The sequence below is a fragment of the Palaemon carinicauda genome, chromosome 15 (assembly GCF_036898095.1).
Source record: "Palaemon carinicauda isolate YSFRI2023 chromosome 15, ASM3689809v2, whole genome shotgun sequence".
Classification (NCBI taxonomy): Eukaryota; Metazoa; Arthropoda; class Malacostraca; order Decapoda; family Palaemonidae; genus Palaemon; species Palaemon carinicauda.
The window spans coordinates 17997989-18022122 of NC_090739.1; the positions used below are offsets into that span (position 1 = coordinate 17997989).

General features: G+C 41.0%; 1 protein-coding gene across 1 annotated transcript in view; it reads right to left on the reverse strand.

The window, feature by feature from the left end:
• Positions 1-24134, reverse strand: part of LOC137653900 (protein argonaute-3-like) — a 189921-nt gene that overhangs the window by 38410 nt on the left and 127377 nt on the right. The window contains exons 10-11 of the mRNA XM_068387527.1: positions 19716-19876; positions 12775-12962 (exon numbers count right to left, since the gene is read on the reverse strand). Coding sequence (XP_068243628.1) covers positions 12775-12962; positions 19716-19876 — 349 coding nt within the window. The remainder of the gene's footprint in view (positions 1-12774; positions 12963-19715; positions 19877-24134) is intronic.

Here is a 24134-nt window from a genome sequence, read left to right on the forward strand (position 1 = left end):
CATCGGCCGATGAAGGATTCTGAGTTTTGGCCACTAAGCCTGGCACGAAGTTGAGCGAGGCCAGAGCTACTAGGAAGACGGTCTTAAGGGTTAGGAAGTAGTCAGAGGCCCTATTTAGGGGCTCATAGGGTGGTCCCTTCAAGGAACGTAAGACCAGGGACACGTCCCAAGGTGGTGGTCTAATCTTCACTAGGGGGCAAGATCTCTCAAAACCTCGAATCAACAAGGTGATATCTTCTGAGGTGGAAAGGTCAACCCCTCTCAGTCTACAGATGAGACTTAAGGCTGAACGATAGCCCTTAATTGCCAAGACAGAGGAGTTTCTCCTCCCTGAGGTACACCAGGAAGTCTGCCACTAATGGAAGAGAGGGATCGAGTGGAGACACGACTCGCCCTCTACACAAAGCTACAAACACTCTCCATCTTGCTTGGTAGAGGTTTGTGGAAGATTGGCGCAGGAGCCTGGACATGTGCTCAGCCACCTTCCCTGAAAAGCCTCTGCTTCTGAGGAGAGACTGGACAGCCTCCAGGTGTGAAGCTTCAGGAAGTGGATTCTCCCGTGGGGGATACCACTGTGTGGCTGCGTCAACAGAAGGGGTTCTGGAGGCAGAAACCTCGGAACTTGAACCAGCAGGGAAAGAAGGTCTGCGTACCACTCTCTGCTTGGCCATGCCAGAGCTATTATTAGAGTTAGCTTGCAGTTCCGGGAGGACCTGAGCTTGTTGATCACCCTTCTGAGCAAGCAAAAGGGTGGAAAGACATATGCATCCAGGTTGTCCCAGGAGTGTTGAAGGGCGCCCTGGATCGCTGCCTGATGGTCTGGAACTGGGGACCCGTAGCGGGGAAGTTTCGCATTCAGAGAAGTAGCGAACAGGTCTATTGTGGGGAAATCCCACAAAGCTATTACTGTCTTCGCTACTCGAGGATCCAAAGACCATTCGCCACTCAACACTTGGTGATGCCTGCTCAATTGATCCGCCACGATGTTTCTCCGGCCCGGAATAAACCTGGCTGTGAGTGAAATGTTGTGGCCTTCCGCCCATTGGCAAATCTGGACCGCTAGCAGACAGAGGCCTCTTGCCAGAGTACCCCCTTGTTTGTTGATGTACGAGACGGCTGTGGAGTTGTCGCTCATCAGTACCACCTCTCATCCTTGTAGATATACAAAGAATTTTAGGCCTTTCCAGGCTGCTAATAATTCCAGATGATTTATGTGGAGATTTTGCTCTATCGGAGACCAAACTCCTGATGCTAATTTCGGGCCTAGGTGGGAACCTCAGCCCCGTAGCGATGCGTCCGAAAAAAATTTTAACTTCGGACTGGGGCTTTGGAGGGGAATGCCCTTTTGGGTATTCTCTCTGGTTGACCACCAATGAAGATCTTGTAACACCAGAGCTGGAACCTTCACTGACAAGAAAGGGGAATCGATCTTTTGAGACCAATGGGTCTTCAGATGCCACTGGAGACTTCTCATTCTCGATCTTCAGCCTGGAACCAGTTTTTCCAGGGAGGAAAGATGGCCCAGAAGACTCTGCCACAACTTGGCTGTAGGTGGTAGTGGAGACAAGAGATGGGCGATGGATTGATCCAGTCTCCGAAGTCTGTTTTCCGAATGGAACACCCTCCCTACCTGGGTGTTGATGGACATACCCAGATAGTTTAAGACTTGGGTTGGAGTCAAGCAAGACTTCTCTGCATTTACAAGGATGCCCAGGTCCTTGTAAAGGTCTAGAAGTCTTCTCAGGTGATCCAGAGCTAGCTCCCTGGACGAGGCCAGTAGCCAATCATCCAGATATCTTGGTAGACGTATTCCATGCTTGTGAGCCCACGAAGATATGAGTTCAAAAACCTTCGTAAAGACCTGTGGGGCGGTCGAGAGGCCGAAGCATAAGACTTTGAACTCGAAGATTCGACCCTGAGCCAGGAAGCGTAGGAATTTCCGAGATGTGCGATGGATCGGCACTTGAAAATGTGCATCTTTTAAGTCCACAGATGCCATAAAGTCCCCTGGACGCACCGCTTGGGTCACGGAGGCTGCTGTCTCTATTTTGAATGGAGTTTGCCTCACAAACTGGTTCAAGGTCGAGAGATCGATTACTGGTCTCCAACCTCCCGAGGCTTTCTCTACCAGAAAGAGGCGACTGAAAAACCCCGGGGAAGCATTGGAGACCTATTGGATGGCGCCTTTTAGAAGCATGCTCTGGATCTCTCGAGCTAGGGCTTGCTGTTTCCCGGGATTCCGAGGGACCTGGGAGGACGAGATCAGGGGAGGAATTAGAGGAGGAGGAGAGTCTATGAAGGGGATGCGGTACCCCCAACGAAGCACCTTGATGGTCCATTGCATGGCCCCCATAGCTTTCCATCTCCCCTGTAGGCAACCCCCTACGCACTGTGAGGGGGGAGCCGTGACCCTATTTCTGTCTAGGGTTCCTCCCTCTGCCTTTAGCCTTAGGAGGAGCCAACTTTCCTCTACCCATAGGTTTGGCTATAAAAGAGGGGCGGCTGAGGCTCTTGGCTGGGAGTGGAGCTGCGATTGTGGCTTTGGGTTGTGGAGTTAGCTGCTGTTGCATTGTGCGAAAGGAAGCAGTCTTTTTCATCGCGGTGTCCTGAGTCTCTTTCCTCCAAGTATCTAAGGCAGTGGAAACTGCCTGCTTAGAAAAGAGAGGTTGCAGAAGATCCGAGTTCCTTAAATCTGACTTCTCGGTCTTAGCGATGCTCCTATGAAGTCTGGAGACTACTGATTCCCTCCTTTTGAGAATCCAGTTGCACCACAGGGTTGCAGTCGTAGCAGTTAAGAAGTCCATTGTTTTGGCCCCAGCAGCTAGGACTTCCTGCAGGGACTGCATGGAGTTTTGGTTTGAAAGGTCTTTGTGACTTGCTAGGTAGCCGACTGTACCTGACCACTTGTCAAACCAGGATAATGCCTCCAGAAGGGACATTGACGCTGCTTCCACTGCTGAGACTTCTGTGGCGGAGAAGGAGACTGGGAGAGAAGAGTCTCTCTGCAGAGCAGCCAGGTGTGAGCCTTGCTGTGAGGGGATCCAGGGTCAAAGGAGAAGGGTTGGCATCTCTAACCTTGTAAAACCACTTTTGCCTTGAAAAAGGGAATTGCAGAAGTTTGTGGGATCCTTGAGACTTCAAGGAACCCGTTTCCCCCGAGACTGCCTGCGAGACCTTCCTCAGACGGCCTGCAGTGTGAATAGACCAGGGAAGTTTGATTCTGGTCTTAGGGTTTGGTGGAGGACGACATAGTCTGTCTAAAGCTAGAGCGTAGGTATGTCGAGGTGACAGATGTAAATCCCCGAGGCCTGAGATATTACACATCATTCTTAGAGCCCTCAGATAGGAGGACTCCAAATCCCTTGATGGTTGTTCTTCCGGGGAATCTTCCGGTTGCGCTAATTCCTCGTGAGGGAGGGTGAAAGAAGCCCGAGTATCAGGAGGTAACGGCGAAGTAGAATACTCCATTGCCGATATTCCAAGGGAAGGCTGAGCGCTGGCTATGGCGCCGCACGCGCCTGATCTTGCTTGGAAGTCGATGGTCTAGGCGTAGGCGACCGATTTAACGGTACTGTCTCAATAAGAGGTTGCACTGATCGGCGGTCTGGCCTTTCTTCTCTGTTCTCAGCTGAGGAGAAGAAGGGTTGAACCTCCACGTCTTCTTCCGAGGTCCTCATGAAGCTCATGTTCCGTAACTCGTTAGAAAGTACGGGAATGGGAACTGTTCTGTCTGAAACGCGCGGGCGATGTGAATAACCCCGCGCGGATATGTCCGGTGACTTGCGCAATCGGGAGTTTGAAGGACGGGAGCGCTCTCTCTCTGTTGATACGTAACAACGGCGAGAAGAAGCGCTCTTTCTCCCTTCCCTAGAGCAATCTGAGCTCCTCAAGATAATATGTGAAGGAGAGGGATCGCGCTCAGAGTGTTCTCTTTCCTTGGTCGCGCGATTAGAAGAAATATTGCTCCAAAGGGGAGCGCTTATTACGCTTAGAACTCTCTCGTGACGAAGAGCGAGAACGTATCGTAGAGCTCTTCTTACAGCGCCTAGATGATCCCTCGCGAGAGGAAGACGAGCGCGAGGATACACTCTTATGTTTATGACGAGAACGCTTATCGCCTCTCAACGAGACATTTCGTGAAGAGAAAGAAGGCGAGGAAGAGCGAGAATGATGAGGTCTTTTCCTATGTCGCCTCTCTCTCCGACGAGAACGTCTGGGCGAAGGAGAGCGAGCTCTCCTTTTCCTCTTCTCTCTCTCCCTCCTAACCTCCGAGGAGGACGAAGACGATGAGGAGGAGGAGGAGGTATAGCGATGATCATGCTTGCAATGTTGTTTCGTAGAAGCGCAAGCGAGGAGCGCCATAGGCGCAGCGAGAGCTGAAGTTATTACATCTGCCGACACTTCAGCGGCTGCCGACTGGGTTGACGGGATGTAGGCGAGGTCCGGAATTCCCGAAGATTCCAAAACAGAAGGGACCTGAGGTAAAACTGTGCCCGCGAGGAACTGGTTCCACACTTCCACCGAAGGAGAACCCAGGAAGTCCAAGGGCAGGCCATACCGCTCGTACGTGATCTGGAATAGAAGCGGCAATAGTTATTCCCGATGGTGGAAGAAAATGTCCCACTGGGAGGGGGAACGTGATCCGCCTAACCAGGGGGAATGGGGGTTGAGTCAATGGTGCCGCTATTCCTTGACTTCCCCCCGGAGGAAGAAGGCAAGGAAGAGTCTGAAGAAAGAGATCGAGAGGCTGAAGAAGAGGCCCGAGACTCCTTACCTTTCGACGGCAAACCTGGAGGTAACGAATCCTTCTTGGATTTCTTCTTCTTCTTCCTCTTCATGAACTTATCCCACTGAGAGGGCGACCATTCTCTACATACTTGGCAGGGGGAACCTTCAGAACACCTATGACCTCTACACGAAGGGCATAGGCAATGAGGATCCACCTCCGGTGTTGACATGAATGTGCCACAAGATTTCGGGGGAATCCCGGGACACTTCCTCATATTAGAGGACATCACATCTAATAAAGAAAAGAAAAAGAAAAAGTTAATCAAAAACACACTAAAGAAAGGCTAGTCTGCCAGTCAAACAAAAGCAGGAGCAGCAGTGTTACCACTGCGACGGCTAGAATTCGATTGAAGGTATTCAGTAGCTACCGACCGGCAGTCCCCCATCCTTAACAGGTGGATAACTACCGGCCCGGTCGTTAACGACCTTGTTAAGGTTTTCTGCCGTATTTTCCAGCTCGCACTAGAATATCTCCTATAGTAAAGAATGAGGGTTTGTATTTAGTGTAAGAACAAATAGATTTTTCGCTTCACTCAAAATCCGTTATATATACAGTATGTATACAGTAATGTATATGTATAGGTGTGAGTGAGCGGGGTAGTCAATCTACCCCCGCCCCCCAACCCACTAACTAACTAGTTATCCCTATCTAAAATTATTGTGGCTCGTCTTTCAGCGACGCCGAAAGTAATACCCCTATAAATAGCTTCGGGTTTGTATTAGCGCTGGAACAAACAAATTTTAGTAGCAATCACAACAGCACTTGGGTACAAACATTTTCATATTACAGTCTATCTCCAAAATGGTACCGCAAATGGCTTCGAATGTTAAGCCCAGTCCATTGTATGATACATTTTCCTAACTCCCACGCCGGGAAATTCTGATAATGGGGAAATGTCTATATCTGTTATGACCTTTTAAATTCAAAACCTGAGAATAACTTTCAAAGAATCAAGAAACCTAGCACTAAAAATTATCAAACGTTCTTGATGAGGCAAAGCCTGAAATTACGCAGGTAGTTTCACTATTTCTGATTAACAGAATGGGAAATATGTTATTTTCATTAGTAAAATAAATTTTTGAATATACTTACCCGATGATCATGTAGCTGTCAACTCTGTTGCCCGACAGAAATCTACGGTCGGGATACGCCAGCGATCGCTATACAGGTGGGGGTGTACACAACAGCGCCATCTGTGAGCAGGTACTCAAGTACTTCTTGTCAACAAGAACTCAATTTTCTCCTCGGTCCACTGGTTCTCTATGGGGAGGAAGGGTGGGTCCTTAAATTCATGATCATCGGGTAAGTATATTCAAAAATTTATTTTACTAATGAAAATAACATTTTTCAATATTAATCTTACCCGATGATCATGTAGCTGATTCACACCCAGGGTGGTGGGTGGAAACCAGCATACATGTTAACAAAGAAGCTAAGTATCCCGTATTTCATTTTATTAGTTATTCAAAAATAACATAAAATAAATAAGTACCTGGTAAGGAAGACGACTTGAACCATTACTCTGCCTTTATTAAGTACGTCTTCCTTACTGAGCGTAGCGGTCCTCTTAGGATGCTGAACGACTCTTAGGTGCTGAAGTATAAAGGGCTGCAACCCATACTAAAGGACCTCATCACAACCTTTAACCTCGGCGCTTCTCAAGAAAGAATTGACCACCCGCCAAATCAACAAGGATGTGGAAGGCTTCTTAGCCGACCGTACAACCCATAAAAAGTATTCAAGAGAAAGGTTAAAAAGGTTATGGGATTATGGGAATGTAGTGGCTGAGCCCCCACCTACTACTGCATTCGTTGCTACGAATGGTCCCAGGGTGTAGCAGTTCTCGTAAAGAGACTGGACATCTTTGAGATAGAATGATGCGAACACTGACTTGCTTCTCCAATAGGTTGCATCCATAACACTCTGCAGAGAACGGTTCTGTTTGAAGGCCACTGAAGTAGCCACAGCTCTCACTTCATGTGTCCTTACCTTCAGCAAAGCAAGGTCTTCTTCCTTCAGATGAGAATGTGCTTCCCTAATCAGAAGCCTGATTTAGTAAGAAACTGAGTTCTTAGACATTGGAAGAGAAGGCTTCTTGATAGCACACCATAAGGCTTCTGATTGTCCTCGTAAAGGTTATGACCTTTTTAGATAGTACCTAAGAGCTCTAACTGGGCAAAGTACTCTCTCCAGTTCGTTCCCCACCAAGTTGGACAGGCTTGGGATCTCGAACGACTTAGGCCAAGGACGTGAAGGAAGCTCGTTTTAGCAAAAAACCGAGCTGCAAGGAACATGTAGCCGTTTCAGATGTGAAAACTATGTTCCTGCTGAAGGCGTGGATCTCACTTACTCTTTTAGCTGTTGCCAAGCACACGAGGAAAAGAGTTTTTAATGTGAGGTCCTTAAAAGAGGCTGATTGGAGAGGTTCAAATCTTGATGACATAAGGAACCTTAGGACCACGTCTAGATTCCAGCCTGGAGTGGACAACCGACGTTCCTTTGAGGTCTCAAAAGACCTAAGGAGGTCCTGTAGATCTTTGTTGGTGGAAAGATCCAAGCCTCTGTGGCGGAAAACCGCTGCCAACATACTTCTGTAACCCTTGATCGTAGGAGCTGAAAGGGATCTTACGTTCCTTAGATGTAACAGGAAGTCAGCAATCTGGGTTACAGTGGTACTGGTTGAGGAAACTGCATTGGCCTTGTACCAGCTTCGGAAGACTTCCCATTTAGACTGATAGACTCTGAGAGTGGATGTCCTCCTTGCTCTGGCAATCGCTCTGGCTGCCTCCTTCGAAAAGCCTCTAGCTCTTGAGAGTCTTTCGATAGTCTGAAGGCAGTCAGACGAAGAGCGTGGAGGTTTGGGTGTACCTTCTTTACGTGAGGTTGACGTAGAAGGTCCACTCCTAGAGGAAGAGTCCTGGGAATGTCGACCAGCCATTGCAGTACCTCTATGAACCATTCTCTCGCGGGCCAGAGGGGAGCAACCAACGTCAGCCGTGTCCCTTTGCGAGAGGCGAACTTCTGAAGTACCCTGTTGACAATCTTGAACGGCGGGAATGCATACAGGTCGAGATGGGACCAATCCAGCAAAAAAGCATCCACGTGAACTGCTGCTGGGTCTGGAATCGGAGAACAATACAACGGGAGCCTCTAGGTTATCGAGGTAGCGAACAGATCTATGGTTGGCTGACCCCACAGGGCCCAAAGTCTGCTGCAAACATTCTTGTGAAGGGTCCACTCTGTGGGGATGACCTGACCCTTCCGGCTGAGGCGATCTGCCATGACATTCATATCGCCCTGAATGAACCTCGTTACCAGCGTGAGCTTTCGATCTTTTGACCAGATGAGGAGGTCCCTTGCGATCTAGAACAACTTCCTCGAATGAGTCCCTCCCTGCTTGGAGATGTAAGCCAAGGCTGTGGTGTTGTCGGAGTCCACCTCCACCACCTTGTTAAGCTGGAGGGACTTGAAGTTTATCAAGGCCAGATGAACCGCCAACAGCTCCTTGCAATTGATGTGAAGTGTCCTTAGCTCCTGATTCCATGTTCCCGAGCATTCCTGTCCGTCCAAAGTCGCACCCCAGCCCGTGTCTGATGCGTCCGAGAAGAGACGGCGGTCGGGTTTCTGAACAGCCAAAGGTAGACCTTCCTTGAGAAGAAAGCTGTTCTTTCACCACGTTAGAGTAGACCTCATCTCTTTGGAAACAGGAACTGAGACCGTCTCTAGCGTCATGTCCTTTATCCAGTGAGCAGCTAGATGATACTGAAGGGGGCGGAGGTGGAGTCTCCCTAACTCGATGAACAGGGCCAGCGATGAAAGTGTCCCTGTTAGACTCATCCACTACCTGACTGAGCATCGGTTCCTTCTCAGCATGCTCTGGATGCATTCTAGGGCTTGGTAGATCCTTGGGGCCGACGGAAAAGCCCGAAAAGTTCGACTCTGAAGCTCCATACCCAGGTAGACAATGGTCTGGGATGGGACGAGCTGGGACTCCTCTAAATTGACCAGGAGGCCCAGTTCCTTGGTCAGATCCATAGTCCATCTGAGATTCTCCAGACAGCGACGACTTGTGGGAGCTCTTAAAAGCCAGTCGTCTGACGGAGCCGGACACAAGATCATGGTACTGCTGCACAGTCTGTGAACTGTCAACCATGGGGAAGCGAGGAAGTACAGCGACAACCCGAAACTGTCTAGACTGTCTGGGTAGTACAGACAACTCCTTATCGGGTTGCTGAGGTTGCCGCACTGCGTCACAACAAGTTACCTCTGCTGGTTGTTGAACGTCTTCCCAGTGACACACTGACTCCGTAAACAAAAATCCTCTAACAAGGACTAAGCTTGGACTGCATGTCTTGCAACAAAGCTCAAGGTCTATGGGAGCAGGTGTGGCAACAGACGGGGTTAGCGATTGAAGCGGAACCATTACCCTCCCTGGAAGCATGTTATGCTTAAATAAAAGTCCATAGGAGGCTAAGCAGCTTAAGGCTCCTCTCCAAATGACAGAGTCCTCAAGGGAATATCAGAAGGAGGGAGAATAGCACTTTCTCATCTACAGGAACCATATCCGAGAAAAGCTAAGTTCTCTCAGTGAGGGTTTCACTGGTGCAAAAGCAGCAGACCAGAAGGCAACGTTATGAAACTGCTTGACAGTCTTGTGAGTTGGCAACAACCAAAGATGTGTGATTGAGGAGCATTCGGTAAGGTATGCAGAGCATGCTGTAAGGTATGCAGAGCATGCTGTAAGGAGTGCAGAGCATGCTGTAAGGAATGCAGAGCATGTTGTAAGGTATGCAGAGCATGCTGTAAGGAATGCAGAGCATGCTGTATGCAGAGCATGCTGTAAGGTATGCAGAGCATGCTGTAAGGTATGCAGAGCATGCTGTAAGGTATGCAGAGCATGCTGTAAGGTATGCAGAGCATGCTGTAAGGTATGCAGAGCATGCTGTAAGGTATGCAGAGCATGTTGCATGGCATGCGGCTTATGCTGCATGGGATGAGGCTCATGCTGCATGGGATGAGGCTCATGCTGCATGGGATGAGGCTCATGCTGCATGGGATGAGGCTCATGCCGCATGGGTTGAGGAGGATGCCGCATAGCATGAGGCTCCTGCCTCATGGGTTGAGGAGGTTGCCGCATAGCATGAGGCTCCTGCCTCATGGGTTGAGGAGGATGCCGCATAGCATGAGGCTCCTCATAGCATGAGGCTCCTGCCTCATGGGTTGAGGAGGATGCCGCATAGCATGAGGCTCCTGCCTCATGGGTTGAGGAGGATGCCGCATAGCATGAGGCTCCTGCCTCATGGGTTGAGGAGGTTGCCGCATAGCATGAGGCTCCTGCCTCATGGGTTGAGGAGGATGCCGCATAGCATGAGGCTCCTGCCTCATGGGTTGAGGAGGTTGCCGCATAGTGCTGGAACCCGGCAACTCCCAATGCGGCAGCTCACGCATGAAAGCAGGAGGCGCAGCAAGAACATGCGTCTGGCAGGGTGGACTGCGCATCGGAGGTGGAGCTCTCACAGGTGGAGGGTGGGAGCAGGCAGCGGCAGTATCTGCTGAGCGCACAACCTCGGCGGGTTGTAGGTTAACAGGCTGCATTGTCAACCTTCCAGCATGATACTCCTGTATGAAGGAGCAAGCTGAGACTGTATAGTCTGCAGCATGGACCACTAGGGTCTATGAAAGACAACAACAAACGGAGCTACTGTCCGTTGTGACTGAGGGTCTAAAACAGCTGGTGCGGCAACAGACGGAGTTACTGCCTGTTGCGGTATCACCTTGCCTCTCTGGGAGGTGTGCAGTTGTCGTACTGCAGCAAGTCCGAACTGACCCAGTGGCTACACCTAGGCCGTTGGACTTGCGCGGAAGGGACCGACTTGCACTTAAAAGCTGCAAGATTTGGTCCATGGTTTCTGCGAGAAACCTCTTCCGCAGACGAGGAATAAATGGGCTCTCTCGTCTTTGTGTGGGTGGGGTGATCACGTCGGCAACGTGTGTAGATACACCCGAAACCACGGAGGGAAACGTCTGTTCGTCGATCAAGGCCTGATGAACCCATAAGTCCTTCGACATTACTTCTCCCCTGGGCTTGGGAGCTTGTAAGAGGTCCCAGACTAGGCGAACAACTGGCACGAATAGACGAACCCTCGAACGCAACACTGTAACACTTTGCGCTTATCACTTTATCACTTTTGATTTTCTGTTTGCACTTATTTCACTGAACTCGAAACTTTAAGTGGTTTGTACCTGAAACACACAATCCTATCCTTCATTAAAAGTTAGTAATTGCGAAAACAGTATTACAATGTAACAGAAAAACATAATGAAAGATAAAGAATTCAGTGGCTGGAAAAGAGACTAAACACTAGATCAAATAAACTCTCTCACCGCATAAAGCCTGGGAACAAGAATAAAACTCTAGAAACGTTTTACCTTCTTCCCCTAAAGAGACTAGGGAGAAGAGCAAAAACGATAACAACGTTACCCGCTTGAACGAAACGTTTATCCTCCTCTCTCTCCCTCCGTCTCTATCTCTCTCTCTCTCTCTCTTGACTTAGAACCTGAGAGATGAGCCCAATTAAATATATCGTTAAAACATATTATTTGTTAAAGGAAAAAAACTGAAAGATTTCCCAAATAAAAAGTTCCTTTATTAGAATTAAAACCATTTAAGCTAAGAAAGAATGAACAAAACGCTAGAATCGGTTTACTCTTACTGCAACGTGAAACCGTGAATACTCTCTCTCTATCGTAACGATAGAGCGCAAGTTGAACGTTCTGAACGTCAACAACTGCGGAGACAAAACAAAACGTTAGTTCAACTTTGAAAACAGTACGAGACTATCAAAGAAATTCTTTCAAAAACATTAAAATTAAAATAGCATAAAATTTTAACAGGAAAAACGATATGACGGGCTCAATGTTAATTAACTTCGGTTCCAAGTAATGACCGCCTACTATTAGGAAAGGTCGCATATAAACAAACATAAAAATCTATAACTTTGTTAAGCAAAATAAAGAAAGAGAGTCTATACTCTCTTCGACACCAACACTTCCGTCTAAGGGAAGGGTCGGCCATTTAAAAGTGAAAGAGAGTTCATACTCTCTTCGTCACCATAATTAAATCAAATTAATTCCAAAAGCTTGCTAAGCTAATGATAAAGCTTCCTGAATAGCGAAGGCTAAACTCTAGAGCAAATACATCACCAAATCGTGAACAATAACTCCAGAATCAACAGCGTATCCAAGTAGGTCTAGCCGGTGGCACGACAGAGGAAAAATTGAGTTCTTGTTGACAAGAAGTACTTGAGTACCTGCTCACAGATGGCGCTGTTGTGTACACCCCCACCTGTATAGCGATCGCTGGCGTATCCCGACCGTAGATTTCTGTCGGGCAACAGAGTTGACAGCTACATGATCATCGGGTAAGATTAATATTGAAAATTAATTTTTACAATTTTAAGGTCAGTTCAGGAGTTTCTACCACTCTAGATATTCTGTACGTTGAAAACTTTCTAGAACACAGGGCATTTATATTTCTGACCAATTTTACATTTCTTCTACCATTGCCAATACAGTAGGATAATATAAAGGAAGATTTTCAAGAAAGGAGATAATTCCTTAAATATCAGCATTTTCAAACATTACTCAGTACTGTACTTGAAATATTGACCAAAATATTAACTATGCGGTCACAGGGATTCTTTTCTTCCCAAAACTCCTGAAACATCTAACAAAAATGTAAATGCCTCGTCAAAAGACAATTTCTAGGTGATTTTGTATGGAAACTAATGCAGTACATTATCAAAACCTGAAATTAGTAACCCAATTACCAAAAAGCTGCTAAATTATCAAACACTTTGCTGTTCAAAGTGCACTCATAAAAAAATGTCTATGACTGCAAATTATGAAGCTTAGATTAGGTCAACAAAATTTGAATATTTATAAAAAAATGCTTTTTTAGCAAGGAAATACAAAAATAAACTTACTTTGTCATTTCTTTCATATTCTCGATCATTTCCTGTCGTGATGTCTGGGGGCTTACTTCCACAGCATACTTGAATGCATATCTATCAAGAGACCCTACTACTGCAGCTATGGAGGGAGTTGCACTTTTATCAGAAGCTGGGGGGTGATTCACATCTGCTCCCATTATCAAAACTGGTCTGTCAAGGATCTTAAATATAAAAGAAATCCAATGAATAACCTAATATAAAACAAAATATTTAAAACTTAAACAGTAGTCCATAGCATAAAAATTTAATATACTGTGCATCTAGCAAAATAAAAACAGTTCATAAGCTTTACAAAACATAAAGAAACAAACCTTTGTATGAAATTTAGTCACTGAAAAGAAATGAACAGGGTCTATTCCTTGAAAATTTTTCAGTACAGCTTAAATATCACACACTACATCGTTAATTCTTTCTAAGCAGTCAATTTTGGACGTACAGTATGTTTTTTTTTCACCATGTAAATTGACTTGTACATTCCCTATGCACATATTAACCATGAAAAAGTACTTAAAACCTGCTATCATACTATAAAAACCAGATTCCTACATTAATAAGCTTCCATGTGAAGTACAGAATCTTAAATACAGTACTATATTTACTGTATAGCATTTGAAGGAAATGTAAGTACTATAATAGTAAAAAAGAGAGATAGAGAGAGATATGATGCAATATGTTACAGGACAATAAACTGTAACATTAATATTAATATACAGTATTATCATAAGTTACTTTACTTTGAAGTTGATATTTCTGCTTGCTGGACACTAAAGGTGAGGTTGGAAGGAGGAATTTGTTGGTGAACACATACTTGTGACTGTAGTAACTGCAACACAAGGAATTTTTGTTGTGAAACCTAACATCAATGGCAGTGGTTACTTTATGTAAAGATCAAGTGATGACTGTAGCCTTCCATTTTTTACTCCAACGCGGAACTGATCTAACTTGGTTGGATAGTGTTCTCTCTCTTGTAGTCTAAAATTGTCCTATATGGAAGGAACAAATCCTCAATACCATAAGCTATTTTTGCAATAGGCTGACGTGAAGGATCCTGGGACTCAAATACTGACAGACACATTGATAAATACAGTAATAAAAACCCCACTGCATTTCTTCCAGCTTGAAGTTCCTTGGTTCTGGATCAAAGACATTTTCTTCAATTTTCTGTTTGGCTTTTTCATTAGTCAGAGGCTGCTCATGAGCCTTGATCAACAGTTCAAAATCTTCATCTAACAACTCCATCTCAAAACTGTTACTAAGGGATACCAAATTCTTCAATATGTCTTTTACTGGCTCATCAAATTTGGTTTAAGAAGCACTTATTTTTAACACTGCTTGATAATGAAATACTTCAAAAACTCCTGAATATTCATCCTGTACTCTGCCAAGTAGAATCAACTGCCTGGCGTAATGTACTCCGTAAATACTGTACTGTCCTAATGCTTGAAGATCACTATCATGCCTTGGTCCATGGGTTGTACAAAAGAGGTAGAGATGGGAGGCAAGAAAAAAACTTTCACATTTGGGTTCAGGTTGTTCTGATGTGCAGAATGGCTGATAATTATCAAGGATCAACATAACCTTGAAAGGAAGTTTTCACCTTTCAATACAATACCCCTTAACTAATGGTATAAAATAGCCATTGAGCCATTCTTTGAAAATGACCATGGTGACCAATGCCTTCAGATTAACCAAACAAATTACAAGAAGCATGGACTTGGATATGTTTTTGAAGTCCTGAAGATTAAGGGCGTGGTAGACTAACAATGACTTTATAACTTGAAACTGCCAGTTACGTTACCCATTAACATGAACGTTATCTTATTTTTGGCCACCTGGTAGCCTGGCATAGTTTTTTCCTACTTTGGAAATAAATGAACAATCTGGCATTCTGCCTTGTCAACATTACAGATGAGTCCCAAACAAATTGTTTTTTTCATCGATTATTTTTTTAAAGATTTGGAAAATTCCTCTTCAGCAATAGCATCAGCAGTAATAGCAACTTCCTGAATTTCAATGTTGTGCAAACTAGAATTTTTCTTGAACTTTAGTAGCAAAATTAGAGTTCTTTTCATTGGGATGTTTTATTCCTACGAACTTTTCTAAAGCTCGATTTAATTGACATTTACCCGTAAATTTTTTCTTAGAAATGTTAAATTTTCTCAATTTTTTTTCCCTTTAACCCCTTCACTATGAGGCAGTGAATCCATCCTCAGTAGCTATACAAGAGATTTGTCATCATCAGATATACATGCACATTTATCCTCTATAATAATGAACATTTCCATGTTTTTTTTTTTACTGATTACAGAATAAATTTTTCAAAAGTTTGCTTTATTTTCTATTGTATTTCACACGTAAAAAGATATAAAACTACTTGTCAATAATAATGGATTTTACGTTATACAGAAATGTAATGAAAATATAAATTTGTTACCTTTGACACAAGAAGTATTCTACAATGTTTAATTATAAGGTGTATGATGAAAAAAAACTTATATTTTGATGATAAAAAAAAAAAACTAGGCATAATATAAATTCAGTTCATTAGACAAAAGATTTGTTTGTTCTTTTGTCGGTCCACCTTGCATGTAACTGACACTATGAACTGAATAATTCCTGTTTTGGCTATTTCAGAGGCTTGGAAATAGGGATTGCGCACGTAAGAACATGACAAATACGGCATAGAATGTCAATAAATAGAAATTATGACAGTAGGCTAACTTTTACTCGTGAAAACGATAAACAATACTAATACGAAATATGTATCCAAGGCCTGAAAATATTATTTTGTAGAAGTGATAGTTGAGAAAAAGGAATGAAATAAGAAAAATCAAACCTAGTTCTGTCATTGTTGACAGACATCACAGTTACAAATGTGATAAGTGATACGGTATTGAGGAAATATCCGAAGGTCTGTGAAATGCAAGCAAATAAATGATATAAGAAATTAATAATTTATAAAAAATAAGGTGAAGATATATATGGAAGGAGACAATTTCAGGTAAGTATATATAGTATGGAGATAATTTGGTGTGATTTTAAATATAAGTGTGTGACAGAATTCCACCAAACAGAGCTTTCAACAACTTGGACGACGTGTTTTGGTGGCGTTGGAGTCAAAGGGGGAGACACAGCTACGTTGAATTTTACAGAAGGCTTTCTGTGTCATTTGAACATGTATGCTAACATAGAAATACACTAAAATAGACCACATATAATCATGAACAATAACTAGAATCGCAGGTGTTTCAGTTGGTGGTGGGTGAGATGTGAGAATCCCTACATCTCCAAGCTAAGTTTTGTCTACAATGGGCGGTTTGAGTAATGCCTCAGGTAGGGAATGTCGCCATTGGCTAGAGAGAGTGGTGGGATTCTATAAGTAACATAAAAACAAACAAAATTAGTTCTTACACAATCAGGAATAAAGGCTAGAATCCCAATGACTTTGTTGTTTGGCTGAAGAAAGCATGAGAGGCTAATATTGGGGAGGGTAACGTTTTTAGCAAAATATCTCAAGTGTGATATACAACCCGGTACAGTACTGTGCTCTTTTGCTGGCTATACAAGTGTTTTTAACTTCCATATGTTTTATATTTCTAAATAACATATCTGGGACATCACTGCCTGTAATATAGGCCATGTTTTGACCCGACGACTCCGGCCTACACCCTCAACTCGGAGGTAGGGGACAACTAAGAAGTCCTAAAATGCAAGGAAATCGAGCAGCAGAACAGCAGGTGGGAAAGAATGGAACATTCTAACAGTAAGTGGTAAGAAGCCCAGAACTGACATGCTAGAGTCACTTTGTACTTTCAGTTTCTGTCGTCACAGTTTAGTTCAAACGTTCTCCACACTGTTTACCTATTACTGCACATAAACATGTATTCCCCTGGATTTGTTGGTAATTATTGTGTGGAGTGTTTAGATTGTTTCCAAGAGATCATGATCCACATTCTCTTTGTGTATCGTGTCGAGGGAAATACTGTACTGTGATTCAAATAACCATTGTAAAGAGTGTGCTTGCCCCACAGTCCCTCTCATGGAAAGTATGTTTCATTGGTTGATGAACAAGTAAAAAGTTCAAGCTAAAGGGATATTTCTTTAATTCAAGGGAAAAACTATTTATAGCCAGGACGATGACAAAAATGATACAAAACTATCTTAGGACTATAGTATTCATATAATCAGCAAACTTTTTATAGTGAAGACCTTCAAAAGCTCTTGACATGGATGGCTGCCTTTGTGAAAATCTAGTCCAGTAATTTGTCTCTAAAATATGGTCGTTCTGATCCGAACTACCCAGTTGCCAAAGGTAACCTAAACTTTCCAAGTCGAGTCTAGTGTTAATTTGATAAGTTTCTTCCAGTAAGGGTTATGAAAGTTCATTGCGCAGTACAGATTTGATAGCCTCAAATTCTTCAATTTAGACTCTTCTGTTGCTAAACCCTTGCATTGTCGAAATCCTAGTCATGTTCTATTAGACGACTAAATTGTGAGGCAGATGAAAAAGTTGGTAGTCTAGATCTCATATCCCTCCATTCGTTAAAAACAATCTTGTATCTCTTACTTACTTACTTACTTTGATGGCTGCTTTTCTGGTCTCATACAGCAGGGGAACCCCACTCTCTACAGGACCTCCACTGTCGTTTTACCTTATTAGTTCAGAGTATTTAACGTTTCATGTCTCATGTTCTTCATTTACTGTTAAATCGTCACTGTCAAAAGACTCATGAAATAAGAAAGTTTTCAGTTTCCTTTTGAAAGCCTTCATGTCTTCAATCATTCGAATGTTTCATGAGAGCTTATTATATAGTCTTGGGGCCGCACCTTCAAAGGCTCTAGAGCCTAAAGTAGACATATATCTAGTTTCCAACAGTTTGAAGCCATCTGTAACTATCCTCGTGTCGACACAAATTGTTGGCTGCGCAATATGTAGCAATTCTCTTAAGTATTTTGGACGCCCGGTTCTGATAACTTCGTTGGTTATTGTACATATTTTAAATTCAATCCTCGCTTTAATCGGCAGCCAGTGTAAATCAATTAGTTGAGGGGTGATCCTTTCTCTAGGTGGGACGCCTTTTATCAGTCTTGCTCCTCTGTTTATTATGTTTTGTAATTTCTGAAGTTGCATTTTTGGTAAATTGTAATAGATAGAGTTGCAATAGTCAATTCTGGTAATAACATAGTTTATCACAAGTTTCTTTACAGAATTTTCGTCTAGGTACTTTTTTTATAAACGCAATATTTCTTAGATGATAACCAGCAGTTTTTATTACATTATTTATTTGGGCATTTAGAGATAGGTTGCAGTTAAGAAATACACCTAGATCTCGAACTTTACTAGATAACGGCACAGAGTCATTCTTCATGTTCATTTGAATATCACTAAGTTTCTCACGCTGTTTCTCTTGCCCACCACCATGAATTCAGTTTTGTTCTCATTTAATTTTAGTTGTTTAAATGTCATCCATTCTCTAACACTATCAAGGATTTGGTTTAGAGTTTCAGTAGTGTCATCTATATCATTTATGGAGAAGTAAAATTGTGTGTCATCTGCAAATAGTTTAAACTTCACGCCATGCCTTTGTAGTATTTTCGATAGACCAATAGATTAGATGCAGAATAAGATTGGGCCAAGTACACTCCCCTGGGGTACCCCTCTGTTTAAGGGTTCATATGATGAATAAGAGTTTCCAATTTGTACACAGTAATTTCTACCAACTAAGTAGTCTTTTAGGTATTCGAAGGCTTGATCTTCAACGCCGATGGACCAAATATCATTTAGTAGCAGTTCATGTACCACTGTATCAAAAGCAGCACTGAGATCGAGCAGAATTAAGATACCACATTTTTTTTCATCCATCATTTCTCGCATATCATTTACAACAGAGTAGATGGCTGTCTCCGTAGAGTATATTTTTCTGTAAGCAGATTGGTTGTCAGGCAAAGTTTCTATTACTTCTAGGTGGCTGACTAGTTGTTCAAGAATTACATTTTCAAGCACTTTTGAGATAAAGTATAGATTTGAAATAGATTGGGCTTAATTCCTGGTAGTCCAGTGTATTTTTCAGAACTGGTGTGACTATAGCCATTTTCTCAAGAGTACATAATTTTTTAAAATGGTACCAATTGGTCAATCCTATATAAGTGAATACATGGATATTGAGAGCAGACTGTAATTAGACATAAGGTCCTCTGATAAGCAACTATAATCACCACAGCAAACAAGTAAGAAGCCTAAAAAACCTTTATATAGAATGGATTTTGAATGGGGATCCAATTTTTTTAATAACATTCTCGTCAAAATTCAGTCTCTCCAAATTGTAAGACATAGTTACTTTATTATTCATGAGGAAAGGAAGTAAGCGCTATACCACTAAACGGCAAAAATTCAAGCAATGAAAGGTGCATCCAGCTGATGCATTGACTATAAAAAGAATGAATCAAAATGGTGTTGAGTGAGATAGAACGCCGCTTGCCTTTCCATCAGATATTACCAGAGCTTTCCTCCTTTGAATGAATAACACCTGAATCCCAAGTATTTTCATTGAAATAAAACCATTTCTTATTTCCATTTGGCATATTTTTGCTTGTCCACATGACATTAGATAAAAAATCTTATATACCAGTATAAATTATTTAAAAAAAAAAAAAAAAAATTAGTAAAACTCTCAATTGCAAAGTCTATGTAATTTTGTGAAAAAGTATCAATTCACAATTTGTCAGTTTTGTTGCCAAGTGCTTTTAGAAGAAATAAAGAAAACAATGTTGAAATCCTTTCGAACCAGGAGCTTAATCTGTTTCATTTAGTCAATATGAATTGCCACACTTCATGGTGAATGTGAAATTTTCAAAGATCTCTTATTAGAGCCTAGAGTAACCTAAATTTAAGCACAAAATAATAACATACTTACAATATTATCTCCTCCTAATGTTACATTTATGCCACCCATCTTTGCATTCATTTTGAAAAGTATGTTACCAATAGTGGCATGCTTTGGTTTCATTACATTTGTAGACAGCACACACTGTGTAGGAACATGAATAATTCGATCTCCACATTTCTTTATAAGTGCTGTAAGAGAGAAAAAATTCTTCAATAGCTCGGAATAACAGCATTATTTCTAATTATATAAAGCTATGTGTTACACCATAAATCACGATCTCCAGACAAACCCATTCATCTTAAAATTACTTACCCCCATGTCACAGAAGCCCTGTTAAACTGACCTTTTCAGACTGAATTAAAAGAAGTCATCTGCACATGCCCAGGTGTTATGATAAACCTAAAATTTCTATTACAGCGCTGAAAAAATCTAGAGGGGATGGGAAAGGTAAGGAGGGCACAAACCTTATCATTAGTGGGTTTATAGAAAAAAATATTGATAAACTTTCCCCATTCATATAAAGGCATTGATCATAAAAGGTTTGATTTTCTACTTAGGAAAGAGGTTGAATTCAGTCAATAGGATGGCGATCAAAGCAGGAATGAAAGGTGACAAAGCTCAGGAAGACATAATATTGTGAATCTTAAGCCATTAGAAATTCTAGGTAACCATGAGGATCATAAAATTTCCTCTATTTTTTGCCTCTAAGAAAAATGTTGTCACCTAGGCTATTTAATCTAATATCAAAAGACTTTGATGCTCTTGGCCCAGTAAATCTCTAAGTGACAATTTTTCTTAAAAATTGAGGGTTTGCTGGGGGCAGAATTAATTCTAAATAGATATTAGTTCTCCTAATTCAGTTTTACTTGCATAAGCATATACAGTGCTGTATCAGAAATCCTTTCTCAAGACTTGATCTACTACAAAGCAAAAGATTAAACATCAATGATAACTTTTTATTAGTTCCCAACTAACACCATAAACTACTTTTAAACATTTAAATATTTCTGAATCATCATCTTTAGGACATCAATATAGCCAGATACTATGATCTTAAAATTAAATGTAAATTCCAAAAACTTTACTTACTTCCATAAGGTAAAATAATAGCTTTCAAAGTGTAAGTGAGTATTACTTCGGTATGCATACCTCTAGAAAATTTCAAACCATGCTGATGGTACTGACAGGCAGGGTGCCAAAGCCAGCATATTATATTGCCAAAGCATCAATTGAGAGGGGTCTTTACATGAGATGGTTTTATACAATTTCATTTTTTATAATCATAAATAGTGTGTTCAGTACTGTCTCATTCTGATTATATGTGCAATGTACAGTGCAGTGAAACTAAATTTCACTTTTTTTGATTGAATTGTAAATCTTTTATCAATTTACATCACCGAAGAAATTCAATTTACATAACCAAAGACATTCTGGCAATATGCCAAATTGGAACATGTTTATGTTAATCTTAACTAAATTCACAGTTTCCTGTTATAATAATTTCCCAGTATTGCATGTTATGTATTAATAGTAAAAATAAAAAGATGATAAAACTTTCCTTTTTGAAAATTCACATAGAAGTTGAATGCAGCTCACATCAAATGAAAATATTTTGAGATCTATAGTTTATTCTAGTTAAGATGATAAAACTTTCCTTTTTGAAAATTCACATAGAAGTTGAATGCAGCTCACATCAAATGAAAATATTTTGAGATCTATAGTTTATTCTAGTTTAGAACAATGTATAACTCCACTATTCTAACTTTGATAATTACAGAAGTAGTGTATTGTACAACTCTAAGTTTGTGTTACTGAATAAAAAGTAAGAGGCAACCAGTGTTTGTCAATTTACATCACTGAATGAATACTGGCAACATTACAAATTTGTTCCATTTTATATTATTTTCTATTCATTCTCGGGTTTTTCATTCAGTAGATTTAATTATCATCAGCTATAACTAGTCCACTGCAGTACAGAGACCTCAGACATGTCCTTCCACTAACATCTGTTTATTGGTTTTCTATACTAATTATTAATCCCAAATTTTCTTAGCTCGTTAATCCACCTTCTTTTCTTTCTTCCCCTGATTCTTTTGCAATCTCTAGGAACCCATTCTGTTATTACCTTCGCCAAAATTGAAGATTTTGTGAAGGGTAAGTATTCACTCTTGTCTATTATCAGTGTTTTATTTGTTTGTGAGAAACTTTACATAAAAACTACTATACCAATTTTGACCAAACTTGGTAGTCATGTTAGGTATGATCCAAGTTTGAACTTGTAACATTTTAGATAAAGTACATCAAAGTACAAATATGTAGTAGTTTGAAAATAATTGCAATGTTAAGTAAATTGCAAATATTTTATTAGTTTCTGAACTACACTACAAAAAAACTACGGAACCAATTTCAACAAAACTTGGTGGACACGTAGGGAATGATGCAAGGACAAATCGATTAGATTTGGAAGAAAATACATCGAAGTACAAGTACACAGTGGAGTTAAGAGAAAAATAGGACTGGTTGTTCTTAATGCCTGTCTATTATCTATCATTCTCATTATATGGCCTGCGTATATCTATTCCTTTTTCTTACCTGCTGTTAGAATATCCTCTACTCTCGTTAGCTCTCGTATCCATGTTGCTCTTTTTCAGTTTCTTGGTGTTACTGCCATCATTATTCTTTCCATAGCTCTTAGAGTTGTAACTAGCTTATGTTGTAAGGCTTTAGTAAGGCTCCAAGTTTCTGATGCTTAAGTTTGACCAACTGATTAAATACTTTTCTTTTTAAAGAAAGTGGCGCAATTTCATTGTTTACCAAAAGCTCTCCATCCAATGCTTATCCTTCTCTTAATTTTAGTCTCATGTCCAGAGGAAACACTACTGTCTGTCTTAAGTATGTATATTCATTAACAATTTCTAGAGGTTCATCTTTAACTCTTATTTGTTTTCTCTGCATTTTCATTGAACATTATCTTAGTTTTACTCATATTCATTTTCAGTCCTACATTTCCACTTTCTCTATCCTAATCTTCTATATTTTTTTTTGCAATTCCTCCCATGATTCACTGAATAAAACTATGTCATCTGCAAATTTCAAATTGTTAAGGTAGTCTCCATTAATGTTAATTCCTACATTTTCTCAACCTAAATTCTTAAAAACTTCTAGGCACGCTGTGAATAATTTAGGAGAGATGGGGGTCTCCCTGTCTAACTCCCATCTCAATTGAATTTTTTTCATTATCTTTATGTAGTTTTGGGATTGCTGTACTTCCCGTATGGATATCTTCAAATGTGCTAACATAAGATTCCTCTATTCCTTATCTTTGAGGGGCTTTCACTACTGCTGAAGTTTTGACAGAATCTAAAGGTTTCTCATAGTCTATAAATACTATACATAGTGGCTTGGTGTTTCGATTATCTGGTTACTACTATTAAATCTCCTCCATTTAATATTATACCAATTGTTAGGCCATCTTCTGCTGTTTTGCTTCTTTCCATGCCTTTTAATGCTTTCTTTAATTCTCCTACTGTTAGGTTTAATGCCGGCTCAGGTGTTTCATTATTTCTATTGGCGAAGTTATTTCTTATATCACTATTGTATGGCATTGTATGGAAATCCTCTGCAACTTTCAAAACTATCTCTTTTATTGGTATTTCCATTTTCATCCTTTAAAGCAAACATCTGTTGGCACCTTGTTCCAATTGTTCTTTACATCAATTTGAGGATTCTTCCTTTCTTTAGTGTTTCCTCATTTTTGGTTTGGTTGTTTAAGTATGTCTTGAATTTTAGTTTGCTTATTGTTTTGGATATTCTGCTAATTCTATTTCATCTCTCTAATCTTTTCTTTATCAGGTTTTTGTTATTTTTGGTATTTTCTGATAGAATTCCTTGATTTTGTTTATGAACTTTTCCACTTATTTCTTGTGCTGATTCCAATACAAAGTTTGTTATATTACTGTTAATTTCATCATGTAGTTGGGAGCACCTATAGTGTATTGCTAAAGTAAACTCTATAGTTTTTCTTTCATTACAGCAGTATTTTTCTTTCTTTCGTTATATCTAAACAAATTTTACTGTTCACCATTCTTTAATCGCTTAACTTTATCTTATTTGACACTGCTACATATTTAATTAAATCAATATTTTCACTGTGAAAAAAATCTATTTAATTTTTTGTTTCTCCACTCAGGTTTTTCCATGTCCATTTTCTATGTTCCTTTTTATAAAAAAAAAAAAAATGGGCGTTCATTATTCTAAGCAAGTCTCCTCTGTCATTTCTTGCACCTACTCCAAATTTATCTACTGTTGAGTATTCTCTCTTCTTTTGACCTCCTTTAGCATTGAAATCACCCAAAACTAATATAAAGTGAGTCATACGTTTTTTTCACAGATATCTCGAAGTTTTCTTAAAAAGCTTCCATTTCTTCTTCTTTATGGAATGTTGTT